The 12,981-nt window shown below is 37.3% G+C and overlaps 1 protein-coding gene across 1 annotated transcript in view; it reads left to right on the forward strand.

Moving 5' to 3' along the window:
- DNAAF4 (dynein axonemal assembly factor 4) overlaps nucleotides 1-11,078 on the forward strand; it is a 44,756-nt gene extending 33,678 nt beyond the window's left edge. Inside the window, exons 7-9 of the mRNA XM_066341603.1 lie at nucleotides 5,416-5,569; nucleotides 6,660-6,765; nucleotides 9,021-11,078. Coding sequence (XP_066197700.1) covers nucleotides 5,416-5,569; nucleotides 6,660-6,765; nucleotides 9,021-9,133 — 373 coding nt within the window. The 3' untranslated portion in view covers nucleotides 9,134-11,078. The remainder of the gene's footprint in view (nucleotides 1-5,415; nucleotides 5,570-6,659; nucleotides 6,766-9,020) is intronic.
- The last annotated feature ends 1,903 nt before the right edge of the window (nucleotides 11,079-12,981 follow it).

The raw sequence follows: 12,981 nt of genomic DNA on the forward strand, positions 1-12,981 counted from the left end.
ATTGATTTGAGAGAGAGAAACAGCCAGGGCTGCTGTATTTTTTTCCCCTTCTTTAATTTAGAGAGAGGAAGGGGGAAGGAGAGAGAGAGAGAGAGGAAAATAGATTTTTTTTTGTTCCACTTATTTATTCATTGGTTGATTCTTTTGTGTGCCCTGACTGGGGAATCGAACCCACAACCTATGCATATCAGGACAGTGCTCCTGAGTACCTGGCAGTGAGGGCTGCTGTATTTTTAAAACTCTGTTTATGAAAACGAGACAGTTTTTTAATGCTGCTACCTTTTGCCCGACTTAAGGAAGTTTAGATTTCACATTCTATGACTTCTTTGATGTAATTATAATTTTGTGCAGTTGCTTGTTTGTACACATATTATAGCCCATAATATTCTGTTGCAGTGTACCTATTATGGCCTGCCTTGTCATTTTGTTTATATGCAGTATCCTTTTCCTCCTTCCATCATGAGCGCTAAATTGTAGTGGCTGATGTGCCTAAAGCACATATATCAGCTTTAGAAGCTCTTGAGAGATACCTAAGAGTGTTTTATACCCAGACAGGATGCTGGGAGAAACGAGGACTTTCAAAATCTCTTAAGAGGCAGGTGGGTAGTACAGTTCCTACTGACACAAAATAGAGCTATCCATGACCCCATTCCAGTTTCTAAGTCTCAGTACTTCTGATTTCTCCTTTTTTCTTCTCCTTTCTTTTCTTCTCTCAACTTTGCTTCTTCTTACTACTCTTTCTTGCCTCTTGTTGCTTCTCCCACACTCAGCTCTTATACAAAATGTTTGACCCTTTGGCCATTGCCAGTTAAGACTGTTTCTGCCTTTACAAAGGCAAAGCAATCGGTCCTCATAAAAATGAGAAGAGTTTGCAATTGTCCATGTCTCTTAAGTACAACAAGCACTCAATATGTGTTAAATGAGTGAGTACTTTTACATAATTCTTTTCACTAGCAATGCATTAGTTGGAGCATCTGAGTAGACTTAATGGTTATTAGCTTCTCTGTTTAAATTTTGTGTTCAAAGATTACTATCTTTTAGCCAGAGGTTTAATTTTTTAATTTTTCTTTTGAAATTTGACTATTTCTGAATTCAGACCATTTTTGGTTGTTTGTAGTAGTATTTAACTTTAAATAATGTAATGTTGGCCCTGGCCAGTTGGCTCAGTGGGTAGAGCACTGGCCTGGCGTGTGAATGTCCTGGATTCAATCCCCGGTCAGGGCACACATGAGAAGCGACCATCTGCTTCTTCTACCCTCCTGCTCTCCTCTTCTCTCTCTTCCCCTCTCACAGAGGCTTGATTCACCCTGGGCGCTGAGAACAGCTAGGCTGATTAAAGCATTGTCTCCAGACAGGCCCCATGGTGGATCCCACGGTGCATGCAGGAGTGTGTCTCTCTATCTCCCCTCCTCTCACTTAAAAAAAAGAAAATGAAAAAAAGAATGTAATGTTCACATGGATTTATATCTTTATCTATATATCAATATCTATATCTATATATCTATATATATATAAACGTTAAAATTTTAATACAGGGGGTCCTCCAATTACCACACGTTTCCATTCCTACGACAGTGAGGTCACCCGATTTTTGGTGTAAGTCGAAACACACCCTCGCCTACGTCACTTACCTATCCTAACACAGTTGTAAAGTCATAATCTAGAACATAAAAACACAAGCGTGTCGCGTTACTGTGTATGTACTCTTCCACCGCGCACAACCAATCTAGTTCGCCCACGTCGTCGGTAAGTACAACGCCAATGGCATGAGCCGAACACTCACGTCTCAATTTTTAGAAGTTTTTATGGGAGTGAGCATCGTAAACTCAAAACATCATATGCTGAGACAATAACCCATGGACACCCCCATACTTCATCCCCACCTGGATAGCACAGTTGGTTAGAGCACCATTCCAAAATGCCAAGGGTGCAGGTTCGATCCTCGGTCTGGGCACATACAAGAGGTCAACCAATGAATACATACAGAAGTGGAAGAACAAATTGATCTCTCTTTCTCTCTCTCTGTCTCCCAAATCAATAAAATTTTAAAAAGTTTAATATTTCTTATTTCTTGCTATTATGCATCCTACAGTGATTTTCTTAATGCTGTTCATTTTAGCTCTTCTTCCTTTAGAACCTGGGAGAATTTTTCTGATAATACTGTTGCATTATAAAACTGTAAACTTATGTTAAAGATGAAAAGGGAACTGTCTTCCAAGTGCATATATTAATATAAGGTCTGTACAGATATATCGACCAATGGACTAGATAACCCAGAAGTAACTCACATACAGAGGTTGGCAAAAGGAGGTGTATAGTTGTGAGTATACGAAACACAGAGTTCATTCTTGTATTATAGTTTATAAGTTATGGTATTATTTATCTGTGTTATTTGTATTAAACTTTACAGACAACTGTAAATTTTATCCCACCCCTGTATATGGTCAAATGCTTTTCAAAAAGCATTTTAAGACTATTCAGTGGAGAAGGGACAGCTTTTTCAACAAATGATGTTAGAAAAACTGGATATCCACATGTAAAAAGAATGAAGTTCAATTCTTACCTAACTAATATATACACAGGAGTTAACTCAAAATGGGTCAAAAACCTAAACATAAGTGCTAAAAACTACAAAATTCTTAGAAGAAAACACAGGGTGCTTTATGATATTGGATTTGGTGATATTTCTTGGATGTGACATCAAAAGCACCAGCAACAAAGTTGGAGTACATCAAAATTAAAAACTTTTGGGCCTTGGCCAGTTGGCTCAGCGGTAGAGCATCAGCCTGGCGTGTGGAAGTCCAGGGTTTGATTCCCCGCCAGGGCCCATCTGCTTCTTCACCCATCCTCCTTTTCTTTTTATCTCTCCCTTCCCCTCCTGCAGCCAAGGCTCCATTGGAGCAAAATAGGCCCGGGCACTGAGGATGGCTCCATGGCCTCCATCTCAAGCACTAGAATGGCTCCCATTGCAGTGGAGCAATGCCTCAGAGGGGCTGATCATCACCCCCTGGTGGGCATGCCAGGTGGATCCCGGTTCAGGTGCATGCAGGAGTCTGTCTGACTCTCCCCTCACGCTCCCCCGACCCCACCACTTTTCATTTCGGAAAAAAAAATTAAAAACTTTTGTACATCAAAGACACTATCAACAGAGTGAAAAACAACTCCTGGATCCCTGGCCGGATAGCTTGGTTAGTTAGAGCATTGCCCCAAAGCACAGAGGTTACCGGTTCGATTCCTGGTCAGAGCACATGTGGGAACAGATCAATGTTCCTGTCTCTCTCTCTCTCTCGCCCTCCCTTCTTCTCTCTCTAAAATCAATAATTAGAAAAAAAACTGAAATAGGGAAAATATTTGCAAATCATATAGGTGATAAATATCCAGAATATATTTATATATATATATATATATGTAAAGAACTTCTACAACTCACCAGCAAAAGATAGTCTATCCCTATATTTATTAACATGGAAAGATAGTCATTGTTGAAATTTAAAAAATATGTTCTAAGACAGCAACATATAGAACTGAGGAGTAAAAATGGGAAAATAGAGAAAGAGATGGAGACCAACTGAGGTGGGGAGAGATTGAAGAGAGAAACTGGTAGGTTTTTTAAGATGAAATCTTTTTTTAAGGGTAGGTACTTGTGGTCAATAAGATGGGAAAAGAAGTTAACTGGGAGATTTCTGGGAAAGGTTTTCTTAAGGAGCATATACCAAAAGATACTGCCTTATTTTCTTTAGTGAATATTATGCCTGAATGTGGCACCTTGAATTATGCTGCCATTTGCACCCATGAGGAAAACCAGCCTTAAGATGAAGTAGTTGCATAGTGCAGTAGAATGGAGAAATGGAAGGAACCTGGGTCTTTGATAGCTTCCTTGTCATGCTGGTTATATTGAGTATGGAGCCTTTCCCTCGGGACTTTTTTTTTTTTTTTTTTTTTTTGCATTTTTCCGAAACTGGAAACGGGGAGGCTGTCAGACAGACTCCCACATGTGCCCGACCAGGATCCACCCGGCATGCCCACCAGGGGGCGACGTTCTGCCCATCTGGGGCATCGCTCTGTTGTAACCAGAGCCATTCTAGCGCCTGAGGCAGAGGCCATGGAGCCATCCTCAGTGCTCAGGCCATCTTTGCTCCAATGGAGCCTCAGCTGCAAGAGGGGAAGAGAGAGACAGAGAGGAAGGAGAGGGGGAGGGGTGGACAAGCAGATGGGCGCTTCTCCTGTGTGCCCTGGCTGGGAATCGAACCCGTGACTCCTGCACGCCAGGCTGACGCTCTACCACTGAGACAACCGGCCAGGGCCGGGACTTTTTTAATGTGAAATAATTTATTTCCTTACTGGCCTAAGCCAGTTTGAATTGGGGTTATGTTACTTGTGGTCAAAAACATCTTAGCTGATATGAGGCATTTCAGAAATGTACACTGTTCTCGCACACTTAGCTTTTTTAGTTTGTGCAAGTTAATGTAAACTTGAGTCAGGCTTAGGTTAGACATCACAGTGGTGTCATTTTACCTTTTACTCAGGATTTATTGGCTGCTTTTATGGGCCTGCTTTTGATGTCATCATGTGTAATATTCTAAAACTGTAAAGTGTGGCATAATTGACAAGAAATGAATTCAAAATGTTATTTATATAATACTTTTATACTGGGCATAGTGTTTTCTATTTTTCTTGTATTTATGCATTTTTCAAAATTCTGGGAATTATACATTGAAAACTAAAGCTTAACATTTTAAATAAAATCTTTAATTATGTATGTCTGGTTTAAGAAAATTTTAGAAGATTTGAATTGAAAGAGTATGTCTATTAGGATGCTTTTGTTTACAAGTAACCAAGAAAACGCAATGAAAACTGGATTTATATTAAAAGGAATTTATGCTAAAGGCGGCTTGTATTTCAGGTGAAGCTTGATCCACAGCTTAACCATATCACCAAGGACTCAGTTTCCTTCTGCCTTTTTATTGTTTTCATAATTCCATGGCATCAGCTTTCACCTCCCATAGTGTATAATGCTCAGCAATAATCTGGGCTGTGTGCTTTCTTCATTAATATCCAGCAGGGGGAGTTTTAAAAAATTTTTTTTTTCCTCTAACTTTCGAAACAAAGTCACAGGCTTCATTCTGAATAGACCAGTTTAAGTCATAAGCCCATACTTGGGTCACTCATTGTAGCAAGGAGGTTGGAAGTGTGTCTATTGGGCTTAAACTATGGATGTGTTCCCTTGAAAGTAGTGATGAGGTCATGCTGATTACATGCTGGTGTATGTGGAGTCAATCAATGCAGCCTACACTCTCTGTTGTACAGGGAATAGAAAAAAGGGGTAGGCTATCCCCTTTGCCAAATAATGTTAGATATTATTTGTGTGTTTGTTTCAGTGTTATATTGTGTTTTTTCCTATTTTTGTCCCGTTAGCAAATTGTTTGCAACAGAAAACTATCTGGCAGCTATTCATGCCTACAATTTAGCCATAAGACTAAATAATAAGATTCCACTATTGTATCTGAATCGGGCTGCTTGCCACCTAAAATTAAAAAACTTACACAAGGCCATCGAAGATTCTTCTAAGGTATATATATCTATTTATTCATATGTGATACTTTAAGATTGTTATCCTCCTATTTATTTAAATGATGACCTTACCTTGTGTGTTAAATTTAAATAATGAGGATTATTTAAATAATGAAGAATTTCAGAATCATCTTGCTTATTACATTTTTTTTTCTGAAAAAAAAAAGATTGTTTTTGCATGGACAAGGGATGGTGTCTGTTTTTCTTTCTTCTTTCTTTCTTTCTTTCTTTCTTTCTTTCTTTCTTTCTTTCTTTCTTTCAACATTGTTTTTTGAGACTTTAAGTTAGATTAGGAATCCACTATCAATTTCTACTATATTGCTATGGTATATCAGTTCAAGTTCACACAGAAATGAGTAAATTGTTGTGAGTTTTGTGCTCATCCTTATTAAAATTCTGCACATATAATGCAAAGTAGAACTAAGAACACTTGGTACCACTACCACTCGTGCAGTAAAAGTCTTCTTCATAGTTGTTTTCCCATTTTCAGAGTAATTTAATTTACCTTAATTTTCATTAGTAATATGTCAGTATCTTCAACTGCTAGTTTTTTTTTCCCCTTTCATATCAAGGTGCTGTAACTTGTTTTAAAGGAAAATCACATGCAAAATCCCTTCTGTGGCTCCTTGAGGCTGAGAATATAGTGAAAACAAAGTCCTTATACTTTGATCTCATTAAACCACTGAATATCTGACAATATTTTTATCTCATTTTCTTTTACTTTTACAATTTTCTGCATAACAAAGATTTAATGAGTAAGTGAATAAACTGAATCATCTAATTTGAATATATAAAACCCCACAAATACTATTAATCATTCTTCTAATAAAAGTAAAGCTTTAGAGGTTTCAAATGACAAACCAAATCATAACTTCAGGGGAGAGGGAACAAATCTCATATAGGAACAACTGGACAATTCCTGAAATTGTTCAACACAAATATATGCATTTAATGAATTTCTGTGCTGGCTAAGCCAAAAGCTATGTGGGTGAGGGTTTGAGGCTTGTTTTAAAGTTAAGATGTTCACCATGTTTTTGTTCAAGTTTAAATTTGAAAGTTATGTCTTTTCCTTATTTTTGTTTTGTAAGGCTTTAGAATTATTGACACCACCTGTTTCAGACAATGCGAATGCAAGAATGAAGGCACATGTACGACGTGGAACAGCCTTTTGTCAACTACAATTGTATATCGAAGGTAAGAAATTGATAGAAATGTTTTAAGTTCCAAATTATACTCTGAAAAATATGTCATTGGAATTGTCTTCTAAGACCATGACATTTTAGTACTCCATTATTTTATATTTTTAGCACTTAATTTATTCTTTGTAACTTACCTGACAAACAATGATTTTGAAATATTTTATTTTTCATAAGATTAGTATTTATTGCTTTATATAAATGCTGTATTGAAAGCCCAGGCATTCAGTTTATATAAATTTTACAGTTATGTACCATGTCACAAAGGCAGTGAATGTATTACATTCTACAAAGTCCATGTTACAGAAATTTAAAATCCTAAACACCAGTGTAACCCCAATAAATTCAATAAAATGGGAAAAGAAAAATTCTAAATATCAAAAGATACAGCTGAAGAAACAGATATAAACTTGGCATCCAGTAGATTTTGAAGTATTGTTAAAATTGGTTATTGTAGAAGGAGGTTAGGTCAAGATGTGAACAAGTTTAGATCTAGGACAGTGCTGTGGTATCAACTTTCCCATGAGAAGATGTGTATCAACTTTTCCATGAGAAGATGTGTGCTAAAGGATATAAATGAATCACTTAAGATACAAGAGAAGCCCTGGCCAGTTGGCTCAGTGGTAGAGCATCAGCCCAGTGTGTAGAAGCCCTGGGTTCAATTCCCGGCCAGGGCACATAGGAGAAACACCCATCTGTTTCTCCACCCTTCCCCCTCTCTTTTCTCTCTATCACTCTCTTCCCCTCCTGTAGCCAAGGCTCCATTGGAGCAAAGTTGGCCCAAGTGCTGAGGATGGCTCCATGACCTCTGCCTCAGGCACTAGAATGGCTCTGATTGCAGCAGAGCAACACCTCAGATGGGCAGAGCATCACCCCCTGGTGGGCATGCCAGGTGGATTCCAGTCGGGCGCATGCGGGAGTCTGTCTGTCTGCTGCCCTCCCCACCCTTCTCAATTCGGAAAAATACAAAAAAAAAAAAAAGCTCCAATGAAAATTTAAAAATTTAAAATGAGCTTCTTTGGTCACACGCAAACACATGCTCAAAAAGAACCGATGTAACCTATGTATGTATGATCGTTGCTTATATTTGTAACACTGTACTAAGATTTGTAAGTAAGCCTCACTGTTTAGAAGCCATAGCACTTATTTGTTATTGTTTAACATTTTTAATGCATTTAGGAACTAATTGTGGTTAGTTACTTATGTTGCCCCAAAAGCAAAATTTTGTAGTAGCCAGAGTTTTATCTTCAACATTCCTCTTCCCCCATCTCTCTCCCAGATGCCTATTTAGCTTCTCTTCATTCAAGGCCTAATGGGCGCTAGCCTTTAAAAGTTTTATTCTTTCTGATTTTATTTGTAAACATGTTTCTGCCACTTTTAGGAGACTTTTCTAACCAAAGCATCAAAATTAGGTTTGTATGCCCTATTTATTTTTTTTTTAGTGTTTTTATCTAGCTAGCTACATTAGGACAAAAAATATCAAAATAGGAATGACGCCCTGTGAAACTATCTTTACAAATTATAATAGCATCAGACCCTTTGAGCTAAAGATGATAAAATGAAGGGTTGGAGAGGTTAAGTGATTATCCTGAAGTGGTATGGCAACTCAGTAGCACTGAGAAGGCAAGTTTCCTTCCTCCCAAAGAAATTCTTCCCACTGCTTTATTGGTAAAGATTTAGATTCAGTTATAGATTTTTACCAATATGTCCACAATGCTTTCCTTCTTAACTAATTTTCTTTAAAGGAGTTCTGTAGATATAATAACTACAGACACCCCCCCCCATACACACACACACAAGCACACAAACTACAGTTAATGCATTATATAAAGTATGGATTGAGTCTACCAAAATTATTTTTAAAAATCTAGAATTTCTAAATAAGATGCCATTTATTTTTTTTATTGAGGTGATAAAAATATCCTTTTGTTATTGATATATGAGCTTTATTGACTCTGTTCATGCTTTAATGAGTTTAAGCTCTTAGTTTTTTATTTTTGAATTTAAAATAACTGTGTCTTACTAAATCCTTAATAAATGCATTATAATTAATTATTCCAAAAACCACTGAAAAATTTCTGCTGTCTGTTGGAGATACTATCTTCTGTGAAGATAGAAATCTGATTTAAAACCTGGTACTGGTCCTGATCCATGTTCTTAGTGGTTATTTTTATTTTTAAAAAATATTTCCTAGCTAACACAAGTAAGAATTTATGGATTATTTTATTGCTCATTATTGCTATATAAATATAGGCCTACAGGACTATGAAGCTGCACTTAAGATTGATCCATCCAACAAAATTGTACAAAGTGATGCTGAGAAGATTCGGAATATAATTCAAGGAACAGATCTTAAAAAATCTTAATGATTACTAAAAGCAACTAGGTATTGTAATGGGTATTGTTTAAAGTTTTTAAAAAATGAATGGAGGTATTGGGAATCTTTGTACATATTATGGCTGATTGTGCAGAATCACTTTATTTTAGTTTCCCAGTTCTGTAGAGGGAAAAATATTGTAAATCTATAGAAAATAACATGTTTGAGTTGAATGGTTTTATAATTAAATCAAAATAAGAATAAGCTATTTTAATTCTTTGCCTCTTTATATTAATTCATAATTATATATTTTTGTTACTGAATTCAGCTTGCCCTGATCACTAACAAAGTATCTGTTGGTGTGGTGATTACCAGGACACTTATTGATTCATTTCTAGCAAGGTAGAATTTTAAAATAAAAGATTGTGTTTAGAAAGTATTTTTGTTTGAATTAAATATATTATTTAATTGTCTGAATGGCTGACCTTGGTATAATCAGTACTGATATTTTCATGTAGTCTCCAAGGGCACAGATCTTTATTTTGTTCTTTAATATGTATCCACCACCTGTTGTTTGAGATTAGATCAGTTCAACCTAGTAACACAGCTATTTGGAAAACCTTATTTTCAACTTAAACACTGTTTGGTGAAGATAACTTTTCTAATACCTTCAAGTATACCAGGAAAAAAACAAAGGCAGTGAAAGGTGAAATGTTAACTTAGAATGTTATGCTATTGGCAATGGATTGCACCACCATTTGTGTTGTATCAATGTGATGATGTAAGCATTGAGCAAAACAGTACAGCTTCCCTTTTGCATATAGTAGCTGTCACAATTCTCTGATCATATTTAGATGATATTTAGGAAAACAAAACTGGGGCAAGTTTTTACTGTATTTGATCATGTGGTCAAATTATCACATGAATTATAAAACAGCCTTATTCTATTTTTAGTTTTAATTTTTATTTATTTGGTTAGTTATTTTTTAGCAAGAGAGGCAGAGAGAGAGAGAGAGAGAAAGAGAGAGACAGAGACAAATGGGCACAGACAGACAGGAAGAAGAGAGATAAGAAGCATCAAAATTCTTTGTTGCAGCACCTTAGTTGTTCATTGGTTACTTTCTCATGTGTGCCTTGACCAGGGGGCTACAGCAGAGCGAGTGACCAGTGCTCAAGCCAGTGACCCTGGGTTCAAGCCAGCAACTTTGGCTTCAAGCCAGCGACCTTTGGGCTCAAGCCAGCAACCATGGGGTCATGTCTATGATCCCAAGCTCAAGCCAGCAACCCCACACTCAAGCTGATGGGCCCCTGCTCAAGTTGGCGACCTTGGGGTTTCGAACCTGGGTCCTATGCATCCCAGTCTGATGCTCTATTCACTGCACCACCGCCTGGTCAGACATTATTTGTTTGTTTTTTACTGCAATACTTTTATGTGTATCCTAGCTCATAAAAAAAAAAGAGTTTTCTAGCTCAGCAGCCTCAAAACTTTTACTTCTATAAAGCATCTTTAAATTAACTTCTATAGCTGTCCTGTTCAGTTATCAGAACTTCTGATGTGGCAGGATTGTTTTTTATTATAATCAACCCCAGTTTGTTTGTGTGCTTGTTTTATTTTTAAAAATAAATGTAAGCAAAAATAAAAGTAGGTATTATGTGTCAAATATCAGTTTGACAGTTAACATGTTAGCCAACCTAGTTTCCTTAGGCTTTTTCTATTATCATCCCAGTTAGAAAACAAAAGATTGCCTGTTAGCTTGGAGGAGGTAGAAGGGAAAGTCTTCAATAGTTATTTATTAATATATTTGACCCTATACTCTAAATAAAGTCTTAATTTAAATGCAACAGCTACTCATTTGTACTCTTGAAATATCTGACCTTTATTGAGCAGTTTTCTATGGTTTCCAAGGGAATTTTGTCTTTCATGGATGTGGTAGAGCTAAAATATTGATAAAGACATTTCCATTTCTTTTATGATTAAAAACATTCCTCCCAAATAATAGTACTATCATTAAAGCCTATAAATAAAATATTAGAAAAAATTATTATGGTTTTTTTTTCATGTGTAGTTATTTAATTGAAATTAACTTCAAAATACCAAGTGGATAATAAACTAAATGTATCTTTTACATAAATGTAATCTGGAAAGGTTTTTAATCTCCCACTACTGTGTGACAGCCATATACAAGTACATGGTGTACACATTTATTAAAGAAAGCTTTGTGATCAATTTGGTTATGAACAAATACCAAAGCCATATAAAAATATTGCATGCAAAGGAAAGATCACTAGTTTGCTTGTTTTTGCAATGGATGCTTTAAGGGAATAGGAAGAATTTGATTACTGTTGTAGTGGATAGCTCAAAGGAGTTTGTTTAGAGCTTGGTGAAGGAAAGTTCACTTGTCCCCAGCAAGTGTGTGGAAAGAAGAAACTTTATTCTACCCTCATGGTTCTTTTAGCTGGCCTAATAATCAAATAGATATGAGACAGATCAGCAAGAGAAAAGAACTAAATTTAATGCATACATATGTATGGGAATTCCTCATACATAAGAGAGTCAGGACCCCACATGCATGAGGGGTTCAGATATAGAAAGGGGGGTTGAGGTATACAGGAGTCCTTGGGTTATGTTACAGTTCTGTTCCTACAACAGTGGCATAACCTGAATTTTGGTGTAAGTCAAAACACACCCTAGCCTAAATCACTTACCTATCCTAACACAGTTATAAAATCATAATCTAGAACATAAAAACACAGCTAAGCCACTGAAAAAGGAAAAGGGCATAAATTACTGTACTGTGTAGTAACAGAAAAAATGACCAACAATGAGTGTAAAAAAAATCCTTCCCTTTATTCCTGTGGTTGGCTTGCACACTGGAAAGGGCATTGCAAGGTAGGAGAGAGTGACCTATTGGGAGGAGGAAGCTGGAGAGGCAGGAGAACCTGCAGAAGATGCTGGAGATACTGGGTCAGGTGCATCAGGATTGCCTAAGGAACACACAGGAGATGCTGGAGATGATTCTGCCTGTACAACAGGTGTTTCATGTCAAGAAGCAGCTGATGGAGATAGTACAGGATCTGTTGCAGGCCTCTCTATCTTCTTAAAGAACTGTTTCAGGCTAGTCGGGAAGGTTGGTGATTTCTTCTCCAGACTCTGCCTGTAGCATTACAAAACATCCATAACAGCTCTATAGACATTAGTGAATCTCTCATCACTGGGGTCCTCAGCCTAAAATTTTGCCAACTCATCCTCTACCATAGAAAAGACCTTCTGCCAAATCCTTGTTAGTAAATCTCTTGGGTTCTGGGATTTTTATCACTTCCTCTTTAATGAGCTGCTTCTGCAGCTGAATGAGGTCCTCAGCAGACAGCTCCTCTCCATGTGATGCCAGTAGCTCTGTGACACCCATCATGATGGCTTTTCTCTTCTACGAAGCACTACCATCTGAAGACTCTGACTTTCATTTAGGAGCCATGCATGATAAGGGCCCAAAAGTCGCCAAACAAAGCAACACAAACAGAACACTTATGCTTTTCACAGTCCAACATGGCATAGGTAAGTGTGCTGGGGGACGCCAACTCCCTCACTCATATGCCGCCTTACTGTGTGCGCACAACCAAACTAGTTCGCCCATGTAGTCCTTAAATATGACCCTAACAGCGTAAGCCGAAACACTTATGTCTCAGTTTTTTAAAGTTTTTGTGGGAGTGAGCGTCGTAAACTCGAAATGTCATATGTTGAGACTATTGTAACCCAGGGTCCCCTGTATAAGACTTCCTGAGCTAGGGACGAGGTAAGGTACCTTGAGGGCTTCAAAGAGTCATTGCAGGATGATAAGAGCAGACATTTCGTAAATAGAAGATTTCCCTGCCATCTCTGATAATCTCTCGTTATGGGCA

Source organism: Saccopteryx leptura, chromosome 6 (assembly GCF_036850995.1).
Source record: "Saccopteryx leptura isolate mSacLep1 chromosome 6, mSacLep1_pri_phased_curated, whole genome shotgun sequence".
Lineage (NCBI taxonomy): Eukaryota > Metazoa > Chordata > Mammalia > Chiroptera > Emballonuridae > Saccopteryx > Saccopteryx leptura.